The sequence below is a fragment of the Centruroides vittatus genome, unplaced genomic scaffold, assembly GCF_030686945.1.
Source record: "Centruroides vittatus isolate TY-2023 unplaced genomic scaffold, ASM3068694v2 contig_4, whole genome shotgun sequence".
In the NCBI taxonomy this organism is placed as follows: domain Eukaryota; kingdom Metazoa; phylum Arthropoda; class Arachnida; order Scorpiones; family Buthidae; genus Centruroides; species Centruroides vittatus.
The window spans coordinates 2,767,093-2,794,276 of record NW_027122214.1 but is presented as its reverse complement, the minus strand read 5'-3'; the positions used below and the strand labels follow the sequence as shown (position 1 = coordinate 2,794,276).

Sequence of the window (27,184 nt, the reverse complement as noted above, 5' to 3'; positions counted from 1 at the left end):
GTACTGATGTTTCTTTTATAAATATGCTAAACAGTTCATTGTAAAGAAAACAAATCATTAAATGATCTTGACTTTTGAACTCAAATTTCCCAGTTCTCTGGAAATTTCCATATTTTCAAACAACTTATTTTAATATTTTAAAAGCAATAATTAATTATACAGTACTAGAGATTTGGAAAAAACATATTCATTGTTTATTATCATAGAATATTATACATCATATCTATACCTTTCAATATTTTTTAAAATCTTTAACAAAAATCTGCAGGAGGAGCATCTTTTATATATATATATATATATATATAATATATAAAGAGTTACATCTTTATAAACATGAAAAAATACTTAAAACTGTGCAAACAGCTTTTCTCTATATATATAAACATTTAATAACATGAGAATGGCACATTTAAGTTTAAAAAAACAACAAGAGATCTGATATATTTACAAATATATAAAAAAATTATTTTATAGACTCTTTTTATAAAATATTGGAATTATTTTCATAATGAGTTGGCAAAAAGTTTATATTACACGTTACCACATTAACGTTGTGAATGATAACATAATAGAGGACATTTTAAGGTAAATATTTGAATTGTGCTTTAAACTGAATGAACTTGAAAAGAATCAAAATACAACAGTTTGTGAATTATAAGCAAATTATTAAGCCATTACTAAAGAGTTTGTAATGAGAAAACTATACATATATTTTTAAATTTGAATTAAATACAATGGATCAGAAAGTTGGTAGAGTAATTATTACAAATTAGAAAGTATATCATCAATAAAATGAAGTTCATGAAGTCAAATTCATAACTAACAAGGAAATTTCCAAGTACAATACTTAGAAATATAACAAATTATTTTCAAAAATAAATATTTTACAAATTGACATAAATTGATAAAAATTAATCGGATGGAAAAACAATTAAATACAATTTATATAATTAATTAAAAAGCAGAAATTCTGAACAATATCACTCGCGCAATCTCAAAATAATTCCATTTTAATAGTAAGAATGTATTAAAATAGTTAAAATATTTGATATATAAAAAATAGAAAAGTGTGAACTTTCTAGCGTTTTTATAAGTTCAATAATTTCATGTAAAGTTTGTATAGAATGTATAGTATATAAAATGATTTCACATTCTATTAACTCATATAATTACTCAATAACTATAGTCAAACAATATGCCTCTACACTGTATATCCTTATAGAAAATATATCTAATATTGAAAATGTTTTTCTATTAGATAACAATTATATATACATTATGTAATTTTAGATAGGAAAACAATATTGAAAAAATCTTTTTAATGGATAAAATTTAATAAATGCCTACAAACCATTCTAAATTCTTTGATTTAAACTTAATTATTATTTTTATAAAATTTAAATTTTTTTGTAAGTAAACTTTACAAAAAATAATTAAAAATGGTTTTGCGATTAATATATTATAGATAATTTGAAAAAATTAATGTCCTGATCTTATTCATTTTTAAATCAACAGAGTAAGTTTATATTAAATTATGTTAAAATATTTTTTTTTACATATATTTAATATAAATTATTTTATATGATTTCATCAACATTAATTATTGTGAACAATTTGAAATTTTGGAATTGTAGTTTTGTGTCAAGAATTTTTCAAATGCAAAACATCAGATATTAATTAGATAAATTTTTATAATTATATTCATGTTTTATATTAAAATCTATTAAAATTATTATTAGTAGAATGAAATCAGTAAGAAATTTCCTTTTGTATATTTATAATTTCAATTCATAAATTATTCTCTATATTGGCTCTAAAATTAATATACAAGGGTTGTGCCAAAAGTGAGCATAATACTTTATTTACTGACATAGGTTATTAAAATTACACTTGTTGGTAGAGTAATTGTTCATCTATACAAAGGTATTACTCAAGTCTCCATTACAAACAATGGCTTTGTACCATCATTGAATCAAACTCTGAAATCCTCTTTGAAAAAATTCAGGTATGCACTGTTGTACCCACTTCTTCACAGTCACTTTCATCTTGTCTCTCTGTCATTGAATTGTCGTCCCAAAAAACTGTCCTTCATTGGACTGAATAGGTGGAAGTCAAGCCACTGGATCTGGACTGTATGGTGATGGAGACCACAGTACAGCTAGATCTGGCAGACTCTGACTTTTAACTGTTTAGTCCAATCGAGGACGGTCTTCGGGGACTATGATTTGATGACAGAGACAAGAAGTGGGCACAATAGTGCATGTCCAAATTTTTTTAAAGAGGATTTCAGAATTGGGTTTAATGATAGTACAAAGGCATTACTTGTAATGGAGACTATCTTGAGTAATACCTTTGTATAGAGGAAGAATTACTCTACCAATGAGTGCAATTTGAACAATCTATGTCAGTAAATAAAAAATTTTATGCTCACTTTTGTATTAATTTTAGTGCCATCATCATAACTAAAGAAACCATTAAACAGTTTAATTTTACTATTTGAAAATATGCTGATCAGATTTGATAGAATTATTTTTATACTTAGTTTGATTTTATAATAAGCTCAGCATCAACTAATTAACTTATTTCTTGAGCAATCATTATCACTTTGGAATGTATATTTAATATTTATTTTCCATTAAATAAAATATTGCATTTTTAAATAAAAATCATAATTTTATAAACTATTCAAAAGTTGTTATAAAAAACAATCATTTTTTTTAATAATATAATTTATGTTAAGCAGAAATATTTAAAACTTCAAGTGCCCATTACTAATTTCAAATTTAAAATTCCTTAAAAATGTAATATATGTATGTTAAACAACCCAAAGCCAGATATATATATATATATATATATATATATATAAATGATACATAGCCAAATGATGGCCTTAAATGCTTAGGCTATAAATCTGCTATTTTTAATAATTAATATTAAGTAATTTGCTACTAGGGGTAGACATTAGGTGCCATCTCTTATCTAATGTCTACCCCTAGTAGCAAATTATTTAGTATTAATTATTAAAAATAAAGGATTTACAGCCCAAGTATTTAAGGTGATCATTTGGCTATGTATCTAAAAATGTAATGATTTCAAATTAAAGTATTTTGTTGCTATTTATAATTATGAAATTTCATAAAAATTTAAATTAAGTTTTAATTCCATTTTCAGTATTAAACTATTAATATATATATAAATAAAACTGAAAAATTAAATTACCTGACTAATTACTACACTGTTGGAAATAATTATAAAGCCATGTACAAAGATTTGCATATGTTAAAGAAATAATGATTTTACTTTAGTAATAAAGCTAAGAACTGTCCTATCATATCATTTATGAAAAGCAAATATCACTATCAATTTTTCAAAATTATTTGTTGAAGATTGTGTTTTAGTAAAATACAGCATAAAAGGATGGTAATAATTATAAAGCCAGTTGACACCTACTGTTTGTTAGGTCTGTATAAGCAAGCTTGGCTTTCCAATAACATAGCAACTGTTTCAACACGATTCTATACAGCTTTTAAAGATCTCTTTCAAAAGTTAGTACGATGCCACATGGTAAAAGTTTAAATAATAAGAAAAAGACTCAAATAAAGGCTTACTGAGATAGCAGATTATCTATTCAACAAATTGCCAAAAAGTTTAATTGTTCCAGGTCAGTAACTGATGATTATATAACAAGGGTGAGACTTATGGTGAAATGAAATTTTCTAGAAGAAAACCAATTGTTATAGAATGGGACAAACAATATATTTTAAAAATGCTAAGAAGAATATAACCTTTTGGCTCAAATTTTGGCTGATTTAAAAAATACCCTTGGTATATACAGAGTTCTGCTCAAAAGTACCTGATTTGATTTGGCTATAAAAAATTAACAATTAAAAGATAAGTTCATCAAATTTCATTGGAAAAATCACCACCCCTTTGGGTGTGCTCCAGCAGCCATAGTGACATCATCAAGACAATAAGAATTTCCTGCTATACATATGCTGCCATATGTTTATCTTACAGTGGCAATAACTACAATGATGCACTCCTGAAGATCCAAAAGGTCACTGACCAAAGTTGCATAAACCATATCTTTCATGTAATCCCACAGAAATAAATCTAAAAGGATCAAATCAGGAGATCTTGGTGGAGATCACTCTATTGGCCATACCAAATCACAATCTGCACTTTTTTCTGTGGTGAAGCCATGACTGGACAATAATGCTCATGATTCAACTTCTGTGCCATCTTGCAATAAAAAAATCTATAAAAGTTGGTGTTTTCCTCCCAGATGCCACTTGTTGCTTTTATATATCTTAAGCCATTCACTTTTTATGGCAAATTAAAATCAGGTACTTTCAAGTAGAACCCATATGAACTTTCAGATGTACACCGAGATAGTTAAAGACTGTTCTCTCCACTATGTTGAAAATATTGTTAAAGATTTCATATTTCAACAAGGTAATGAGGCAAATACATGTGTCTACTTATAAAAGACATTGATTTAACCAGAAATTTTCTTGAACTCAAATTTCCAGCTTGAAGTTCAGACCTTAGAATAGCCAAAGATTCTTGATCAGACTATCTCAATGAGTATATAATAATGGCAAACAATATAACACCATTAAAAATCTCAAACAGTCCATTTGAAAGGAATGGAATGGAACATCCAAGAAAATGCCGCAAAAACTTTTTTCTGTCCATGAAAGACAGATTAATAAATGTAATAAAAAAAAAAAAATAATAATAATAATGGATCTAGCACAAAGTATTAAATTTCAAAATAAAATTTTATATCATTAAATATTGTTAGGTGGCTTTATATTTATTTCAACTGGTTTTGTGATGGCAAAAATCCTTTTCATAAATTAGATAAAATAAAGATCTTACCTCTCTTCTTCTGTTGTATTTCATGAATAACTGTTAAACTTAACTACAAACATTAAAAAATCCAGATCATATCAAGTGTTTCTCTTATAGCAAAAAAAAAAAAATGACTTTATAATTACTTCCAGCACTGTATAACATTTTTGAAACAAATTTCTCATGCTATTAATAATTTGAAATGTAATAAATCAGCATAAAATATTAAATTGCATTTCTAATAAAATAAAATTATCACTTTTTCAATTCTTACCTTTCATATCCAGTATATGCTTATTAAAAACCAATAATACTTTTATAAATAAATTTTTTAAAATAAAATCTTCATTGACCGATTCCATTACTTTTCATAAAAACTGATATCTTGAAACTTACATTTATAGCATATCATCAATTTAAAAATTTTATATAAAGAACAGTACATATATTTTTCAAAAATCTATAAAAATTTAATGATATAGATATTTATCATTTAAGAATAAAACAGTATCATATTTAGCATTTCTAGTTTAGAAATCATTCATTATAATGTATTTTAAGAAATTTTTAAAAGCTAATATAATGTAACTATACTGTAATATTACAAATAAGACTGAATATAACAAGCTGACATGGTTGTTATTGAAAGAAAAACAAATACAATTGCACATGTGAATGTTGCATTCCTTAAATGCTTTTTCTGTGATAATCACAACCACAAATTGAATGCACTGATCTATTTACAATCAGTACAATAAATGACTTCAAATAAAATACAGTTATGTACAAATTATGTATTTTAACACCTTTGATATTAATTTACTGCTTACAATATTGGCTGTGGAGTAATTCAGACTGTGATTTAGAGCCAAATTAATTTTTAAAATAGTTAAATAAAAAATATATTAAATACTGACCTATCTTTAACAAATTAATGCACTAATTAATTATTTTTACTAAAACAATGAATCAGTTTTATCCAAAAATTTTAATATCAAGTGATAACTTCTGCTCTTTCAATTAAAAAACAAAAACAACAACAACAACAATAATAATACTGAAATACTGATTTTGTAAAATAACCAATGATTTAGTTTTTCTATTAATTTATAAGAAGCATCTTGCAGAAATTTAACAGAAAAAGACTATAAAACATTATAAAAGTTTCATTATTATTCTAATACTAGACATTAGAATAATATGATATCTTTTAATGTATTTTAAAATTAGTTATGTCAACTTTAATATTCTCAAAAAGACTGCTTAAATAATGTTATAGAACAATTCATCTGGATTGTTATCACAGGATTGCAAGATAAACACAATTTACTTTTTCATAAATATTTATTTTTTTAAATTACTGCATTTATATTTATTTGTAGATTCATTTTATATAGTATTCAATGTATTCATGGTTCCAACAAATATGATCTATTATTCAATAGTTTAGATTAATTTCTGTGTTTAAACAAAAACTAAAAAAGTATTTATATTTTGAGAAACAAATATATATATTGCCATTTCATTTACTCTGCAGTATCATTAATTATTTGTGTAAGTTATCTACATATCAAATCAAAATTATCTTTGTAATCAGTAATAACTTTTATATAACCTTTTCCTTATTTTAATAATAAATTAAATATTTCTTTCCATAACTGCTTCAAATTATATAGATACATTATAGAGAACAGATTTATTATATAGATTATATAAACATTAAAACTTTTCAAAATGATAAAATATTCCTATCAGAATAAATCTGAATGCTTTTTAGAACTTTACTTCTATATAACTTGGAAAAACTAAATTTTTGTAATTAATGTATTTATTATATGGATTTTTATTTAATAATATATTATTTCTTATTAAATAAATCACAGCCCTTTCTCAAAATTTTATACATGTTTTAAAACTATTTATTAAATTAACTGAATAATAAATTAAGAAATCATTCGGTAAACATGAAAATCAAACAAAGAATAATTCTATTTACCTAATTATTATGACTATTATTCCAAGTATCTTCTGTATTTGAACTCATCATAAAGCAGATACTAGCTCAGCCAATAATTAGTCTAATTCACACAATAATAACACCTTTTACTTATAGCTGAGATAAATTTATTGCGAAAAACTAACGTTTTCGGCTTACATCAATAAGCCATCTTCAGGTTTTAACTTTCGAAAAAAGGAACATTATCGTTCCATTAAAAGAATACAGTAAGCTGAAAACGTTAGTTTTTCGCAATAAATTTATCTCAGCTATAAGTAAAAGGTGTTATTATTGTGTGAATTTGAACTCATCTTTGGGATACTAATAAATCTATTGTTATAAATTTTTGGCATTATAGGTTCATTACATGCAATAATTATTCTTAAAGTTGCTCAAATTTCTTAATTTATTAAATTACAATTTCTATTAAAAACCAACCAGAGAAATTATTTTCTGATTAGTTTGTACTAAAAAAAATACTGAATACATTAATTATAATGTCTTTCTATTTAAATTTAAAAGAATAATATTTTTTAAATATATTATTCTTTTATTTTTCTTTTTCTTATAAACTAATACAATTGATAATAAAATATGAAAAACTTTTACATTTTTATACTATTTCTCATATTTTAGCACTAATAGGAAAATATTTTTTAAAAAAATCACAACTTTTATCACTTAAATGACATTTATGTCTATTTTTATTCAAAAATATACTAGCTTGATTTAAATAAATCCCAAATGCTTGCATATTCTGTATCTGTATTAAATATATGATACAACTGAGAGAAAGACGGTCTTTTTTCTGGAAGATATTCCCAGCAATGAATCATAATTGCATACACCTTATTCGGGCAATGTTTTGGTTGTGCAAGTCTTCGGTTATTTTCAACTAACTGTATAACCTAAAACAAATTATCATCTTAAATAATTATGAATTTTAATTTTTTTTAAATTAGAAAAAAAGTTTTTTTTTTACTTGAGATCCATTCATTTCTCCATAAGGTTGTTCTCCAAAAGAAAACATTTCCCATAGAGTTATACCATAACTCCAAACATCACTAGCATGTGAAAAAGTACCATAGTTCACAGATTCTGGAGCATACCTTTTGAAACATTTAATTTGAAATATTTATACTTTGCTATAGAAATTTAAGAAAATATGTTTCATAAAAATATATATATGATATGATAAACTGAATGCTAAAACACTTTTATTAATACCATTTTACAGGCCATCTTCCACCTGAAGTTGCTTTGTAGTATTCACTTCCAACCCGAAGAGCACGAGACAAGCCAAAATCACTGATTTTTGCCTGTTAATAATAAAATACTTTTTATATTACAGGTCAATCTTAATATTTTCTCATATATAAAGAAACAATTTTTAAAAATTGAATTAAAACAATTCTTTTTAATGTATGAACTTAATAAATGTATAAATTTACTCAATATTTTATTAAAATAATAATTGGCATCCATGAATTATATGATCTATGAATAAATACCAATGTATTATGACAGACTGTGGCAAAACATGCAACCAAGCAAATACACATATGTATGAATTTGGCCTGAGATCCATCATTCATATTATTAGGAGATTGATACTATTAAATTTTGGTGGTTAAAGGTCAATTTGATGAGACAAGGAGATAGAGGGAAGTAATGTAGCATATCTCAAGTATGGTCAGACTTGATTTTACTCATCTAATAATGAGTAAAATCATCAAGTCTGACCTTACTTGACTAAGAAGTTGTAAATGCTAATACATTTACAACTTCTTATAAAACTTACATCTACCCTCTAAATTAAGCTATTTGCCATTTTAAAATAATTAACAACATAAAAAGTTTTTAATAAAGTCACAGATGGTGCCACACACAATTTTAACTTTCTTGCCAGGAAAGTTATGCAATTCATTGCTTGTTTTTGATTAATTTGATTAATGAAAGGTATAATAATATGTAATAGAAAACTTCATCATCTGTAACTGATAAAAAATTTTCTAATTATCTCTTTGAAAATTCTAAAATTAAAACTTAAACTTTTATCCTAAGATTCTTTTAATATAAAAACAAATGATTTTGGCATCATCATTGCATTCGGTAGATTCTATTGCTCTAATATGAGTAGTAGATTGCAATCTTAGGATAACAGTCTAAATTTGATCTATTTAACAACTTGATTCATAAAATAGAAGAAAAATAATACATAAAATTTTCTTAATTTTAAACCTTATTGACAATATCTAAAGCTGAAATGGAATTTAATTATATCATCACTTTTTTAAAATTTTTGTAAATTTTTTTTTATCAATCAGGAAAGAAGTAATTATTTACATGTTGACCACCCATTATGAATTATCTCAAAGTTGGCAACCTAATCACTGGCCCCGTCTTGAGAAAACTCATGTAATGTTGTCCGATTGGTTTTGCCTCATACAATTTTTCTCGTAGTAAGTATTTATTATAACTGATTAGTGGGCATCGGGAATAAGCATGACACTTCAATTGGGCATTACAGAACAAACTACAAAGAAGTTTAAAATATGATACAATTTTCCTGTTTACAGATTGCCAGATAAGAATATTATTGTAGTAAATAAACTACAGAAGAGGCTAATATGTGCCTCAAATATAAATGACAGATCAATTTTGTGTGATAAAAGAAAAAGTCTTTGAAGAAATATTGAAAAATATAGGACCTACTTAAACAAACCTCATGAAACCCAATAAATTTGTAAAGCCAAACAACCACCAGATTACTTTGGGCTATTTTTCACAATTATATTTAATTAATTACTAAATAATTTGTCACTAGAGGGAGGTATTAGGCACCATCTCTTATTAAATTTAATAATTATAATTAAATCAATATTTATTGAAAAATATTTATTTATATTATAGTACAGTAGAGCGTCGTTAATTGGAACGTCGGTAATTGAAATGGCCGGAAATTGGAACGATTTTCGGTTGGACTGTGTCGTGCTGAATCGAACGTTTTTGATACTAGATTTACTTCTAAAGTATAATTTTCATGTTTTTTATATTCTTTAATATATTTATTTTGTTTGTACAAAATGCAGAAATAATTTTTAACGATACGATAGTCTCGATGATTATTATAAAACTTTTCGTTAGGCTTAAAATCGATGAAAATTCAACGCAAAGCGACACGCAACGGAGAAAAATTCAACGGGAAGCGATACATAACAGAGAAAAATTTGAACATCGGACAGGTTAATACATTTTTTCGTACAAAGTCGGAAATTGGAACAAATGACTAATTGGAACGACCCCAGTCCCCAATTGACGCCAATTTTCGACGCTCTACTGTATTTTATTTTATCTTGTAGTTGGCATCTGCAAAAAAAAAAAAGCTACTTCTGTTGCCTCCTAAGAGATAATTTGTATTGATATTTTTTGCTCAATATTAAATATTACTACCAATTATATATTAACACGTTGACTGCCATCTACGAGATGACTCGTAGTTACCGTTTCTGCCTAGGACGCCACCTACGAGTTATATCGTAGTTTGTTTCCTTGCCATATTTGTGCAGCTACGATGTAATTCGTAGTATATCAGTGTAAATATGAATAGATAGCTTCAGGGGCAAGAACAAAAAATCAAGTTTGGCTTACATTAACAGAACATTTATTAATAAATGAACAGAAAATATAATCATAAAAAGTTTATTCAAAATCGAAAGCAAAACGATATTTTTATTGTTTGTGATAATTTTTAAAACAATCTTCTACGCAAAGGGCTGGCTTCTCAAGACAGATTGGACAGAAATAACGCGTTTCTCGGCGTTTTTTAGCTTTGGTACAAATTCGACATGGCTTTGTCAGATGTTGTTTTTTCTGAGTAGGTGGGATACTCTGTAAATAGTGAAGCTTCTGCAATTTAATTTTTTTTGAAATTGGTTGAATCTCTTCTCCAATCAACGCTTTGACGAATGCTTCTCTAAACTTTATAAGTTTTATTTTAGAAGAAGTTGCTTTTTGAAAGAGTTTGTGCGCATTATGTATATATATTTCTATAATATGTAATGCAACCTTTTTGGGCCATCTAATAGTCTTTCTTAGAGCTGTGTAGTACGATAGCATTTGATCTGATCGTCAATGCCAGACATTCCATGATTATAATCTCGAATTATATTCGGTTTCATCGAACATTTTCCATTGCGATTGAACACCTCTACCATTTCAACAACGTGCATGTTTGAAATGGTAAGGACTTCTCGTTTGTCTTTCCATTTACATACAGTAACAGGACCATTTCGCTGCCAAATAAACTCCCCCATTCTCACCAAAAATTTTGTCAGATTCTGAATCACTTAGATTAGTGTAGTAATCAAGTTGTTTTTTAGTCAGTGGTCTTTTCTTATCCATTTTGGGATATTTATAATTTGATTATAAAAATAAATAAAAAATAACACTCTCAAAAAAGACGTAAATGTGATGTGCTCGCCTCTATATCCGATTTATTACTAATGAATTTAGACGCACATCTCCGATTGGCTGTAGCGAAGTGACAGGACGAATCGTGTCTGTGCACGAATTAACTCGTAGTTTGGCTTTAGCGAAGAGCTTTCTGTTACATAAGCCAACTACGAGATAATTCGTAATACCTTTATTTTAAGAAAAACACATTCTATATGCTATTTGATTATTATTATGTACTCTGATTAGAGTTTTTAATAATATAATATAATTAAATTAAGTTGGCATTTTACAACAGAATCCTAAAAAGTCATGTGGCAGTCAACGTGTTAAAAATACAAAAATTTAAAAAGAGCAAATAAATGTATAATCAAAATGGCACGCAGGTTGTGTAGGTGCAAAATGCTAATGACAGTCATGTTAAGCAGTTTTATTACTATTGAAAATAATTTGGTAATTTATTATGAATATAAAGTTTCTTTTTAGTTCTCTCTCCTCTTTTTTTAAAACTATTTTACATTTCTTAAAAAAATTCTTTATATTTACCTGTTGTTTTGTTGCTAAAAGTATGTTCCTGGCAGCTAAATCTCTATGAACAAATCTTTTACTTTCAAGATACATCATACCATGTGCAATTTGAGCAGCCCATAATTTCAAATCATAGTCTACCTCAACTTCATTTGGATAATCGAGTAAATAATCTAATACTGAACCCATGGGTACCAGTTCTTGAACCTAAAAATATTATAACTTAATAAATAACGTTTCAGTAAAAAACATTATAAAATTCCATTAAAAACAGTTTTCAATAACAAACCATCATGAGTGGTGGACCTAAACATACTCCCAACAATCGCACAATACATGGATGGTCAAGTCCAACCATTACTTCTACTTCACGAATAAACTCTTCTCGTCCACTTTGAAGTTGTTCATCCCTTAGTGTTTTGACAGCAACATCTACCTATAAAATTAAAATATGATACAAGATATTCTATAAAACTTTATACTGTATTTTATTTACTTTCAAAATAGGAGAACATATTCATAATGTTCACAATAACAAGATTATTATTATAGCTGACACTGAAATTATAATTTTAACAAAAAACAAAATTCATATATGATTTTTTTAAGTAAAATATTTAAAAGCAAACATAATGAAAAATTAAATATTCTTAGAAGCATGCAACAGTAGAATAAATGATTTGATGAAATGAATAAATGATCATCTGATTTTTTCATTTTCTTGATGTGAAATTATTTTAACTGTCTCATTTGACAGTTAAAATAATTTCACATCAAGAAAATGAAAAAATCAGATGAACTAACATTAAGCTGTTGTATCAGAAATATAAACTATTTGAAAATAAGATGCATCAACATAAGAAATTAACATGTATTAATTTAAAATATTTTAATAAAATTTAATATATATATTTAACAAAAAGTTTATTATGAAGAAAAAAGATTCTAAGTAATAGAATAATAATATTGTTCTTATGTCATCTGTAGTTCCAATCATTTAAATGCCATTACCTTGAAATTTATTGAGTTGACATCAAGTTATCAAATTTTATAATTCATATTTGTACAAAGTGATTCAAATTTTGTTTTCCAATGCATTCGATGCAAATTTATATTGTTATATTCCCATGAAATTATTAAAAATGATCTAGTCTTAACTAGTTAACAATAAATCCCATAATTTATACATTTAATTCTGTGAAATTTTGATACATCTCTTACTAATTTTAGAAACTATGTTAAAAATGTAAAAATCTTGGGAGAGTCTTTTTTTGACTGATTATCATATTTTCCCTCTCTCATATATAACAGCTGCAAAAGTAAAAATATAGAAGATAAGAAAGAATTTTAATAGAAAAAAACATATATTATTTCACACAACTAATCAATAAATTTAGGTCAACTTGTATACACAACTATATAACAATATATAAATTCTGTTGCTGCTTATGTATTTTTTCTGTTATATTGAACTTACTCTTGTTTATTACTCTTTCATCTGTTTGTAAATATATTCAAAATATCTCAATTAACTCAATTAACCAAATGACTATTGCTGATATTCTGGCTATAATATAGCTAGTTATATTATAGCCTGCAAATAATCCAATGGTGGTTATTTGTTTAATTTAAAATATTCTATATATTCTGAAGATTAATTCTATATCATAAGAAATCTATTCTATATTTTAGATGAACACTATAAACAGAAACTGCTGAATAATTTTCAGTATGTATTCAGGCAAGATTTATTTAATAAATATAAATATCAAAATTCACAGAACACATAGTATATGATTTTTCATTTTGTAAATCAGACAATTCCTGTGGTCTGGATAATGTAATTAACAAATGTGCTTATCTGATTTGAGAGAATTGCATATTATGTAACAGATAATATATTTTGTCATCTGAGAATGAGAAATTATAATTAAAGTATAATTATATACATAGACATTCTAATTATGCAAACATACAGACAACAAGCCCAAATTCTAGTAGTCAAATGAAAATGTTGAATTAGCTTTTAAGCTAGATCTTTGAATATAATAATTATTATATAACACAGCAAATTTTCATTTAATGTTATTTTGTTTAACACTGTTGAGGAAAGAGACAACATTTGTAATCATTTACAATTGTTGTTGTTGAATTTTCTTTATAAACAGTAAAACTGATTTTATGATGTGTGAATTAAATAGAGGTTGCAAACATGATCCAATAAGAAACTTAACTCTTGTTTAGATCATTTAGCCTAAGGTAAAATTGGTTTCATTATATGTCATTTTGATTAATATTTCCATTTCCAAAAATGTATTGCCAATGTTAAGTGAGAATTTGCTATAAGAGATAATGCTGAATTTGCTATAAGAGATATAAATGATAATGCTGGATTCTTTAAAAGAATCCAGCATTATTATTTATTATTCTACTTATGTACTTTATTATAAAGTGTATAAATATATATGACTAAAGTTACAAAAATTATAAATTTATTGCATATTAAATTAAAATAATTATACATATTTACTTGAACATTATTAAAATTTGTCCATTTTCCTTTCAAAACAGAACCAAACTCTCCTTCTCCAATTGGCAAGCCTAAATCAAATATCAAATAAAAGTTTAAAAACAATACTTACTTAAAAGTCAGAAGAAAGTCTGAAATTTACAATACAAACGAAAAAAGGAATAAGTGACAATTTTGAAATAACTGTTGTTTTGGGCATTGGTCACTTTTATGTTAAAAGAAGATTTTTCCCATGATGTTCTCAAGAAATCTCCTTTCAATATAAAATGTTAGATCTATACTTAAAAGCTCAAAATAAGCACTAATTCAAAATTGTTGCTTATCCTATTTTTCAATAATTGATTCAATTACAATGCAGGGTGTTCTATAAATCTGAAACCATAGAAGGTAGTGCTGAGCTTTCTTTATTCTTTTACAGGTAAAAGATGGCATCAAATAGAGGGAAACAAATTCAAGTTATTTTGATGGTGGAGAACCACAGTTAGAATGAAGTCACTTCAAATTTAACAGGCTACACCAAATTGCCCAAACACACACAGTTGTGTTGGCAAACTGATAACCAAATTTAAAGAAATGGCTATGTAATTGACAGAGTTGATCCAGTATGATGGCTTGATTTGTGATCAGTTCCAAAAAGTCATTTCGACACACACTATGAAAGGGGATTTCGAAGAACATCATTCACCACATCTTAAGACTTACTGGTACTCATACAAACTGTATCTCCAGCATTTAAGCAATGACAACACTGACAAGCAGACAAACCCAGAGCATTTTTTATCTTAAACAACATATTGTAGAACCCATGCCAGCAAATTCTGATAAATGTGGTACAAAGAGTGTTAATGGATAGAAATTATAGTTTTCATCTATGTATACAATACATAGATGAAAACAATACACATTTGTCGTCACTTTAAACACATTTGAAAATTCTATGTTTTTCTCCTATGGTTCTAAACTTATAGGACACCCTGTAATAAAATATGCAAACTAAACAGTATATTACAGAAAATAAATATTTCAAACAAAACTGAGATTTTGCTAATTCATTGCCAATAGTAACCTGCTGAACATTGCAACTTTGTGATCACTGCCATAGTTTTCATATTTAGTGAAAATCTTCCTTACTTTAAACTATAATTTTTTTTTAATTTTAAGCTGTTATTTAAACAATATTTATTTTTATAGCTGTGAAAAAAAAGCAGATTTGGGTTACTTGGTATATTTATTATTTATAGAATTTTTTGTTGAAATTTAGCTATTAATTCTTTTAATTTCATTGTCATTCACATTTGTTTCCATGAACAATTTTTTAAAAAGATTTTATACAGATTAATAGCAAATCACAAAAAATAAATTAAAAAAGTGAGGAAAATTTCCTCACATTTTCAATGACTAAAAATATTTTTGTCCAAAGTAACATATACGGCATTTGGAAAGATGATAATTTTCAAATGGTGATAGTCTCTATTTTTCACAGAATAATGGTTTACAGCTAATGTTAGTTTGATAATGTTAATGACAAGAAATACTTAATGAATATCTCATAATATTATATTACAAATAGCAGCAGAATATCTGAATGTTGTATTGTTAATCCTTTAATATGTCATTAAGTATAATTCTAATACTTTGATATAATTTAAGTCCAACAACATTCAGAATTGAAAATCAGTTCTTATAACAAAACATAATACAGACAAAAATCTATTATGCATATTTAAGAAAACATCATAAGAAAAATTTGAAAAAACAACACACACAAATTCTATAAGCAAATTAAGTACAGTATTTCCAATATATTATATACCAAGTATCTCCTTATATTAGGTAAAATATCAGAATATTGGTAAATGTACTATTTATTCATTTTCTATTTACATTTTTGATTATTTTAAACTTCACAAAAATACAAAACATACTATTCTTATTCTATTACATTACATACCAATTTTTAATGATTCTCTTCGTATTAAATTTGGTGCAAAACAAGAATAACCATCATGATTTGATGCTGTTTTCTGGCCCTAAAACACAAAGTAAAATATTTTAAAAGAAAAAGAACATAATGAAGTAATTAAGCATATTTTATATCTGTTAAAAATAATGAAACTATATCAAATCTCACTGATTTTAAAAATGTAAAACATACTTTGATGTGATGTGATACTTTGATGACATTTTAAAGCATATGTAAAACATATGCTTTAAAAATGTACTTAAATACAGGTATCCCTAATACAACACAGGTTTGCTCTAACATGGTTTGAAAAATGGGGATATTCCCTTTACAACACAACTTCTATTTTTGCTTTAACATGGTTTTGGAAATCCTCCACACACAATTTCACAAGTTTTAAGAGTAAACCTCATTATTTGATTTTTTTTATTCAAGCAAGCAGGTATGTTGTCATAAATTTTCCCATACATTTTAGAATATTGAAATGTTTAAATTATTTTGTGCTTTTCATCAGGTTTACTTTAATGAAAACTGATAGGACAAGGAAGAAAAAATTGCACTTTCCTATCAACCAGGTTCATCGTCATTGCTTTCAGATTGTAGATGTCACTGTGTATTTTTTTTATAAATTATATCTTCATATTTAGTAAAGTTTTTAGTAAAGTTTATTTAAACTTAGGCATTAGGTGTTAAACTTTTTACTTTCTTGGCAGTTATATATAACATTGGGAAAGTATGGCAATCTGTCAAAAAAAACGACCCCCGAGATTATTTTCAACTGTAGTTAAGCAATCATTCATAAAATGAACAAAATATGGTGGTATCTCGGTACTCAAATAATTCGGTATTTGAATACAAATTCCGGAAAAAGTCACTCAATACTCAACTGAACAAACGTGACCTGGTAAAACAAGTTTTTGATTCATAACATATTTTTATTTTGCCATCCATAGAAATTTTTTGATAAAAATAAAAAATATGAAAATGTTGCAGATACTTCTGATCAAGACAAGCTGAGATGACAATACTTTGTAAAAATAAAGTGGCCTGGTATAACTAAAATTAATATTACTGAGGACACAATAATTTACCTTATAATACAATACCAGACTACAGACAAAAATTCAATAAGTTAATCTTTAATTTCTTAGGATACATGAGCTATGGTGCAATAGTACTGGTTGAACACAGAATTGAAACGTGTACACATAATGAGGTTCAAACCAAAAGTGAGGTTTTTGAGTCACGTTGTCAGGTCTGTTAAGTTCAGAGTTCCTCCTGGTGGTGACTTTTGGATTTATGACCAAAGGCATTGCCACACCAGTATACATTCAAATACATATTTTTCAAGTTTATTGAATCAGAAGACATTAACTTTCAAGTAATCATATTAGCAAGACAAACACTACATTGTATGTTGTATGTTACATATCATTTGAGGATGATAAGTTATGCTTTAGTTACAAGGAATTCAATATTTAACAAATATATAGACAGCATTTGGCTTGGGATTTAATAACAGAAGTATATCTGTTCCATATTTAGAATGGAACTGACATACTGAAGTCCACATACGTGAAGCTGAACTACAGTAGTTCCACATATAACAAGTTAATCTTGATGGAAGTTTCATTGTTCTTCACTCAAGAATACAAGGTTTTTTAAAAAAGAATTCAAATGAAATTTTAAGAAATGAAATTCAAATTCATATTGCAATAAAGGTGTTTAAACACATCAAGCATTTTGTTGATATTTTTGTATAATTTGAATCCTTCTAATTAGTATGAAACTTTGTTGTATTATCAGGTTTAAAGGTTTGTCATACTGCATTTTACTTTCAAATGTATCATGCAAACATTTCTTGATATCAAAACTAAATATATCATCTTTCATCTTTTCTTGTATAAGAACTAGAAATTTTTGATGTGTGTTTAAAACAGTCCCTTCTTTATTTAGAACATTCATAAATTGTTTCATTATCCCAAGCTTAATGTAAAGAGGAAGCAGAATTACTTTAGGAAAAGCAACAAGATTTGGTTGTGTAATATTTTTCAAATCAACCAATTTCTTAAAGTCAGTCACACTCTCTGGATCTAGTGACAAGATCATACTGTAATGTCTAATCACACAGTGTGTCAATATTTTATATATTCAGATTGCTGATTCAAAAGCATAGATAAAACTATGAAGTAGCTAATTTGAAATAACAAAAACCTTTCTCTATATTCTAGAAATATATCAAATATTAAAAAAAAAAAAAAAAAAAAAAATCTTGAATTTCCTCTTTATAAGTCAGTACTTTTCTGATAAATGTCATATAAAAAAATTTGTAAAAATATACAAATTAATAGAACAAAAAAAATGTATGTGATAAAAAAATCAATTAGAAAGTTTTAGAGCATCAATTAATTAGTACGAAACGACATGTGGTTCACAAGGATAAGACAAATTGTCGCCAGTATACCCAAAAATGTCCGAAAGCGATGCATGCCATTTTGTGTAACGTTTGAAAGGAATAGCCATAGGTATGAAGAAATATGCATAATTTATTGCATAAAATACATACTTATGTCAATACAGTTTGATAACATCCCACAAAAAACAACGGAAAGGCAAACTGTCACACAGTGATAACAAGTTTTCAGACTTACTCGACATTAAACTTGTTATCACTGTGTGACAGTTTGCCTTTCCGTTGTTTTTTGTGGGATGTTATCAAACTGTATTGACATAAGTATGTATTTTATGCAATAAATTATGCATATTTCTTCATACCTATGGCTATTCCTTTCAAACGTTACACAAAATGGCATGCATCGCTTTCGGACATTTTTGGGTATACTGGCGACAATTTATCTTATCCTTGTGAACCACATGTCGTTTCGTACTAATTAATTGATGCTCTAAAACTTTCTAATTGGAAAGCTTGCTCTATCTGTTTTCGTTTTCGATTTGCACTGCCTATCTTCCAAATTTCGCCACTAGGGGCGCTGCTGTCATTTGCATTAGGTCGGGCGTAATCGCTTTACTATACAGTTACCTCACTTGCATAGTTGTAGCTCTCTCTGTTTGCAAGAATTTTCTGGTTAAAGGGACTTTCCTATGCACTCTGTATATAATGTCACTATTCATAATTAGATCTATTCAATGCTGAGCCTTATCATAATGAATCTAATAAGATCATAATGACGGGAAAAAACTTGAGACCAACTAAATAATACAAATATATTGATGCAACATGATAAAAGTGTAATATAAGTCAAATCAAATAAATATCTATATTAATTAATTTCAAGGTTAGTTAATATTTAAAAAATTACAAAAATCTGATTAAAAGACAGAATTGTATACTATTTATTTATTTTTCAGATTGTACATTATCTCAACAACTAGAAATGTTGTATACTATTTTATAAATTATTTTCTTTCGAGATATCTTATAACTTTGGGATTACAGGTGAAAATATCACAAAACCCAGACCTACAAGTCCAATTCTCTGGCTTTGAGTCTCTTGTTTAGCAGCTTATTTGAATTAGTTACAATCACACATGTTCCGTATTGCAAAAGAACTTGAGCTCTAGTACCAGTCAAATGTCTATTTTCTTTTATTGGTAAGTTTAGTTTTCATTTTTAGTCACCATTTTAAATTTATATATTCTGCATATTTGAACACTATAATTTTGAGGAGTGTATTCTTCATTCAAATTTTGGCTGTGTTCTTCATTTTAAAAATTTCTGTAACTGTAGATGAAACAGTTGAATCTTGAGAAATATTTAACACACAATGACTTTCTGACCCAACTAACATCTTTTTAGAACACATTATACACTTGAAACTAGATGACAAAAAGTTTATAACTAGCAAATAGTCAAAATAACTAATATGTGATTATTTACATCCTAATATTGACTTTACATAGGTTAATCTTAATTAATAAATTACAAACTTTACATAACTCAATTTAACAGAACTAATTAGAAACATTAAAATTATTAAAATCTAAGTTAAATTTTTAAATCCTCATATTCAAAATAAGATTAAAATAACTAAACCCAATATAGTATAATAATTAAGTTGTTATCGTAACAATCATTATTAAATATAAGTTGATACTTACTACATTATCAATTTCTTCAGGATAATTTGGAATTTCTATAATAAAATTTTTAAAAATTTATTTATACATGCATAAAATACAAATATTTTCACTTAAATTTGTATGTTTATATAATGTAACAGAACTAAACAGTATTACATAAAAATCCACACATTATATATACATATATACAAATCTTAGTTTTTCTGCACTGCAAAAAAATGTGAGATCTAGTACTAGTCAAGTGTCTGATTAATTTTTTGATTTTTATGCTTTAGTTTTTTTTCCACAGTTTTAAATTTAAAATTATACATTCTGCATCAACAATTTTGTAATCTTCAACTTACTTTTAATTTTTGAAAACAATTTACTATTGAAAAGCTATGAATTTGTAATATAGCAGAACCTGGATTTAGCAGATATACTCGGATCTGATGACTATCTGCTTAGGCAGACAACAATTAAAAATTAATAGATTTTTCACAAAACCAAATCATGTACATTTCTTATCATTAAATTTAGGAAGGTGAGGTGCATTTTTTTTGTTACTCCCCTTTATTTGTTACTTGCAAAACACTGTTTCAATATCATAAGATGGTTCTTTATCAAGTGTACAATTATTTTGAGGGGTATTAGTTTCCCTTTTGCACTTAAATAGGGTATTTTGTGTATTTTTCTACTTTTATTTAAAAATCTGAAATTAAATTTGTAATTAATAAGTTTTTTGATATTTAAGTATCTTCTTCTGATGTAAAATAATACAGACAATTCCACTGTTCATGAAGGTGAGAAACAGATGTAATAATGACATGACAACTGATGGTTTAAAAAATGCCAAAGATACCAAACCTAAAACTAAAGGCATTAGTAAATAGTTTTAAAGATAAAGGAATTATCTTTAAAACTATTGCATGCATAAAATACTTTGTATCTCAGTTTACAGTTTGTATCTCAGAATACTATCATTGGTTATAATTCAACCAATGATAGTATTCTGAGATACAAACTGTGTTGTTACCATAAATTTGAATGAAAAGCATCTCTCTTCACAGTTTTCATTAAATATACAAAACATATTTCCAATAGGAAAAAAAGAACAGTTTTATTTTGGTATCATTAAATTCTACAAAGGACAAGGCAAGCAAAAAGAATGAATTTTCAAGTGAACTAACTATAGCTTTAATACACAGATTGCTCTTAAATATGGTAAATCATCTAGCATTCAAAAACTTTCTAGAAAAGTATACTAAACACTTAATCCTTGACCAAAACATGCTAAGGAAAAGCTATGTGCAGTCTGTATATGAAGCAACTTAAAAAAAAATCATAGGAAAACCTAGTTTTTTTATTTTGGATATAACAACAGATTTGCTAAAAAAGTACATGCTAAACTTTCTCTACAAACTCATGAATTCTCTGCTGTTTTTCCAAGTAATGCAATCATCATTCACATATCTTTTGTAAAATACAATATCCAGGATGGAAATCATATTTTACAAAAGATATGTGGACAATGTTTGCATTATTTGGAAAATACATGCTGAACATTCCTGTCAGTCTATTAACAAGAGAGCCAGTACAACCTATACTGTTAACAGTTTATATATTAGAAAAAAACAAATTCCATAACCATTATGCAGGTCTTCAATGATATATATATATGCCAAAACTGTGGAACTCTGTTGTTCTGTATGTAAAAGTTTGATGACTTGTAACAGACCAGGCATTGTACATGATGGTAAGTGCATGCTCAAATATAAAGCTAATGTATCTGAATCTGAGATATGCTACTTGTCTTGCACATTGTCATAACAGGGTATGTGAAGCAATTAGGGTAGGATTTTCTTGTGCCAACAATTTTCTTTCAGAAATGAAAAAGGCTTCGATTAAATGTCCTTCAAATGTACTGTATATCTGTAAAAAAAGATAACTGGCTTACCATTCCCAAAACATGCTGTAATAACCAGGTGGGTCACATGAATTAAAGCAGCTTATTTTCATGCTGAAAATTTTTCATCCATGGGAGCATTCCTTAATAAACTGAATGATAAGTTTTCAGTTATTGTAATGAAACTCAAAAGTCTGTTGAAGCAAGAAGCTGTGTTAAAAGAATGTTACATTGTTCATTCATACAAGTTCCTGTGCAGCTCAGTTTATAGGCTAGAGGAAAGCAGTCTATCTACTTAGAAACAGCGCTATATTTTTAAACATGCCAAAAACCAGTTAGATTGATTGCTTTAGAGAAACTGGAATATTCCCCGAGCAAAAATTTTTATATTCAAAATATAATTTCTGTCTTTTCAGTCACATATCCTGGCATTTTTAGTGAAAACCAAATATACTCCTCTCATATCTGTTAACGTTGGGAAATTGTTTTCACAGTTCAAAGATTTACTTTCCTTGTGACATCTGTGGATGACCAAGGAGAGTGTAGGACAGTTTGTTTATTTAGTTATGGCAATGCAACACTTGGGCGATCTGCCTAGGGAGGTGCCTTCCGGGAGGTCTTTTTAAGGGAAACTGGCCCCTATTTAGGCATTACAGATGTAGAGGAAACCTGGAAAACTCCACGTGGCCAGCCCATCCGAGCAAGGTGTGAACCCACGACTGATCTTCCAGTGTTCGGAGAACCGAAGACTGCTTGGCCACAGTTGTTCTACACTCGGCCCACCGAGTGTAGAACAACTGTGTTTGCAAGTACAATGCTTTTCTGTTCGTAAACTAAGAAAAACTAATAAATTAGATTCTGAAATAACTGATTTGAATTTTCTATCGTTTTCTAAAGTTTTAAATATTCTATGTATTCTTTTAGAAGCAATAAAATTATAATTTTGCTTTTATAATGTTTTAGAAGTATTTTTCACAAAAATGCATCATTTTTTAGCATTTTTTTAAAGAAAATTTGCACCTCAATTTCCAAATTTAGTTGTTATGAACATGTGATATGTCCTACATGCTATTATATGTTCACTACTATATAGCAAATTGTCCAATTATGGAAGTTTATCATCATTTCATATTGAATATAATTGTTTATTAAAGTTTATGCATCATGTATTATGTAATGCTTACTTGCATGCAATATCATAGTGATAACATTTGAATCAATAATGCATGGCTATTATTGTTTAAAATAATAATCAATTGATCCAATGATTATTAATTTCTAGCACAACACTTTCATTTGCATAATAAAATCAGAATCAGAAATAGCCACATTTATAGAGCTATTTTATGCAATAATTAATTATTATAATTTTGCACTAAAAGCATTAAGCATCATCTTATACTAATTTAATGATTATAAATTAATAGTTAATTAATTTAGAGAAATCTAAGAAAGTATCTGGCCTGGAGTGCTACACTCAATGTACTCTTGCAAGCTAGTCAGGTAGCATTGCATAAATTATGCAATCTATAGTTTCAAAGCATATCTGTCAAAATTTTGAATACATGATTCATTTCAATAATTCTACTTTTTTTTATTGCTTTCTTCAAAATTTCTTAATTCCTTCCTTTTATTATAAAAGGGGGAAATGCTGGCATCAATCTACCAATGTTTGACACTATGTTGATTCATATCAACATTTGACATTCAAATGCTTGAATTCAGATAGTTATAGCTAAAACATCAAGTCTTATACTTTTTATGTTATCAATATTTAAACCATCAAACTCAAGCATTTGAATCTGATTTGTTTTAGAACAATAACATCAACTGAAGAAGCTCAACCTATACATGAGTAAAAGAGTTTTTAAATGTATTAGTGAAAATACTTTAATTAAGCATTGTTTAACTTTTAAACAAACTGTTTAGTATTGAGGATTATTTGAACTTTTTTGTGTGGATTGAATCTACGTGAGATAAAAGAAAAAGTTAATTCATTATTTGTAATACTATTTTATTATAAATTGAAAATTCGTAATTGTAATATAAACATATAATGTGTATATTATAATAACTATTATTTTTTCTAATTAAAATTATAATACTATTACAAATTAATACCAAAGATATAGCATTATTAATAGCATTACTGTATTTTAGTTTTTTTGCTTCAGTCTAATTTCTTAATTTATTAGAATTTATTTAATTTTTTAAAATAATTTATGTAGGTAAAATAGAATTCATTAGTTTAAAAATAAGAAATAATTATTTTTCATGATTTGATTATTTATTCTAAAGAAAAGTCAACTTCCTTTAGAACATTAAATATTAAATATGTAGACAATCTAATTCCTTTTATTATCTCCAAATTAATCATAAAAAACAGATTTAATGTTATTGCACATTGACCTTTGATTAAACTTCTGAAAAATAATTTTTGAATGCAATATAGCAATTAATACAATAATAATAACAACAAACTGAAATTATATTTTTGTGTGTTACCTGATTTTAGAGGAATGGATAATTGAGTAGGAAGACCATCAGCTAATTTGCTATAATAATCCAAAACATGTTCTAAACTTTCAAAATAAGGACCATCATCTATGAAATAAAATTTTTCCTAAACATAAATAAGGAAAACAAAAAAAAATAAAAATGTACAGGCAGACAGGATTTTATTATATTTACAATTTGAAAATAAACAAGAAAAAACAAATTATAATGATGAAACGAAAAAATAAAAATAAATAAAAAATTTAATTTATAGGTATTTCTAGTATGTTCATACAAAATCAATGATTTATAAAACATAATTTAAATTAATATATAAAGCATTTATAAATTATCATCATCCATATAAAATCAAGAAACTCAATTTGTTTTGAAATTAAAAATAAAACTTCATAAACAAATTTAGAAAATAGAATGGATGGTGAAACCTTTTTTTTTATTTCTTCCTGTATCAACGTGTTCATAGTGCACATCATGAAATAAAATGACAATTTTGATCAAATTCCCGAATCTGTTGTTTTCTGATGGCTCTTCAAAATTTATATTGAACAATTTCCACACACACACAACCTTTTTGCTAATTTTTATTAGGAAATAGTATAAATGTAATCTTACATTTTTGAACTTCCTAATTATTAATCTGGTATTATATTACTATTACTTCCAATTAAATAATCTCATTTCCAGTTGCAATCTGATCTATAAAATCATTTCCTTCTACCATACATTATACTAAACATCGCACAAACATCTAATATCTTAATTGTTCTACTAATCAATGAATTAATTTGGAAGTATTGTACTTGATCAAATATTCTTGTATTTAACCTGGTCAGGACAATGAAAGTTTCTCTGATGTTCAACTTTTTGGAGGAATCATTTTGTAGTGATCAATGTGATGATTGTTTACAACACTGTCTTTTATAACAATTGAATGTCTGTCCCAAATAACTACAGTTTTTCAAAGCAGATTTTTCTGATATTGTCACATAGTTTATAATAGACATTTGATAATCAATTAACCATATCATGACATTTTTATTCTGTTCATAAGAATCTGAATTCAATTTTACACAGTTAATGTCTATAAAAAAGACATTATCAGTTTAGATTTTGAATTCATTTTAGAAAATTATATAAAAAGTATATTTAAAATAATAAATTATAATAAATAATATAATATAATGGGACAGTAATGTGGAAAAAATTCATAACGTCTGCACTGAATAATTCTGAACCAACCAACAACTTTCATTATAAGAAAAGAACTCAAAAATAAAAATACAGATTATTTAAAACAATTCTGTTATGAATCATAATTACTAAAATTTTTTTATAAAGAATTCAATTTTTATTTTTCCATTTTTTAAAAAAATTAACATCCAAATCTAAAATGTTACGAAAAAAGATTTATTTGATAATTTTTGAATTTATTTTAAAATTAAGAATAGGACTATTTATAATAAAACAAAGTACTATCTTTTGTAAAATGAATTGACATTTGCTGTAAAACATGTTACATAATAAAATTAATTTAAAGCTCTTTACAATTAAAAACATTGAATACTTTTTAATATATTTCATAAGTGAATAAATAAGTTGTTCTATTTTAATTATTAGGTTTTATATAATTTTGATAAAATAATTTTTAATACAAATTTATATATTTGCATTAGTAACGATTTTCAATAAGCAAATTATGTATTAAAATGCCCATAAAATTAAGACAGTATTTGATATTAAGTTATTTTTTTGTATTAATAAAGCAGAAGGTAAAAGTAATTTTTTACAATATAAATAATTTTAAAGTCCTCTTCCGCTAGAATTTAAATATAATTTGTAAAATAAATACCTTTTTGTTAATCTCAAAATTGTATATATGAGAATTGAAAACCATTGACAGTACATAAACTCCAACTTTTCTTGTGCTTTTTCTTACTAAAAAGAGTCCATCTTGCATTCCAGCCTTTTGTAATAGTTTTGTAGCTTTCTAAAATTTAAAAAAATTTAATTTCAAATAAAATTAAGCAGAAAAATAAAAAAGTAAAGATATCTACATTAGTTAATTTTATACAGTATATTTGCTATTTGAATAAACAAGAACTAGTAATATATATAATTAAACATTGATTATTCTTTAATGTTGAAATTTCAGTTCAGTTGTGATTTTACAAAGGTTTAAAAAGGTTAATGAATTGTTGTTTCTTAAACTCTATAAGGTTCAGACACACGGACACTTGGCAATGTTCATCTTAAATTTATTTTGGTCGACTAAAATAAAGATGAACATTGCCAAGTGTCCGTGTATCTGAACCTTATAGAGTTTAAGAAACAACAAGAATTACCGGCACGGTT

The 27,184-nt window shown here is 26.3% G+C and overlaps 1 protein-coding gene across 2 annotated transcripts in view; it reads right to left on the bottom strand.

Moving 5' to 3' along the window:
- Positions 1-7,430: 7,430 nt before the first annotated feature.
- Positions 7,431-27,184, bottom strand: part of LOC136976271 (tyrosine-protein kinase HTK16-like) — a 66,294-nt gene continuing 46,540 nt past the window's right edge. The window contains exons 9-18 of one of the 2 annotated variants that reach the window (XM_067271497.1): positions 26,682-26,819; positions 24,821-24,938; positions 20,449-20,483; positions 16,318-16,396; positions 14,367-14,437; positions 12,126-12,272; positions 11,855-12,043; positions 8,081-8,172; positions 7,836-7,962; positions 7,431-7,761 (exon numbers count right to left, since the gene is read on the bottom strand). In XM_067271497.1, coding sequence (XP_067127598.1) covers positions 7,573-7,761; positions 7,836-7,962; positions 8,081-8,172; positions 11,855-12,043; positions 12,126-12,272; positions 14,367-14,437; positions 16,318-16,396; positions 20,449-20,483; positions 24,821-24,938; positions 26,682-26,819 — 1,185 coding nt within the window. In that variant the 3' untranslated portion in view covers positions 7,431-7,572. The remainder of the gene's footprint in view (positions 7,762-7,835; positions 7,963-8,080; positions 8,173-11,854; positions 12,044-12,125; positions 12,273-14,366; positions 14,438-16,317; positions 16,397-20,448; positions 20,484-24,820; positions 24,939-26,681; positions 26,820-27,184) is intronic. The other variant, XM_067271496.1, reaches the window with a different exon arrangement.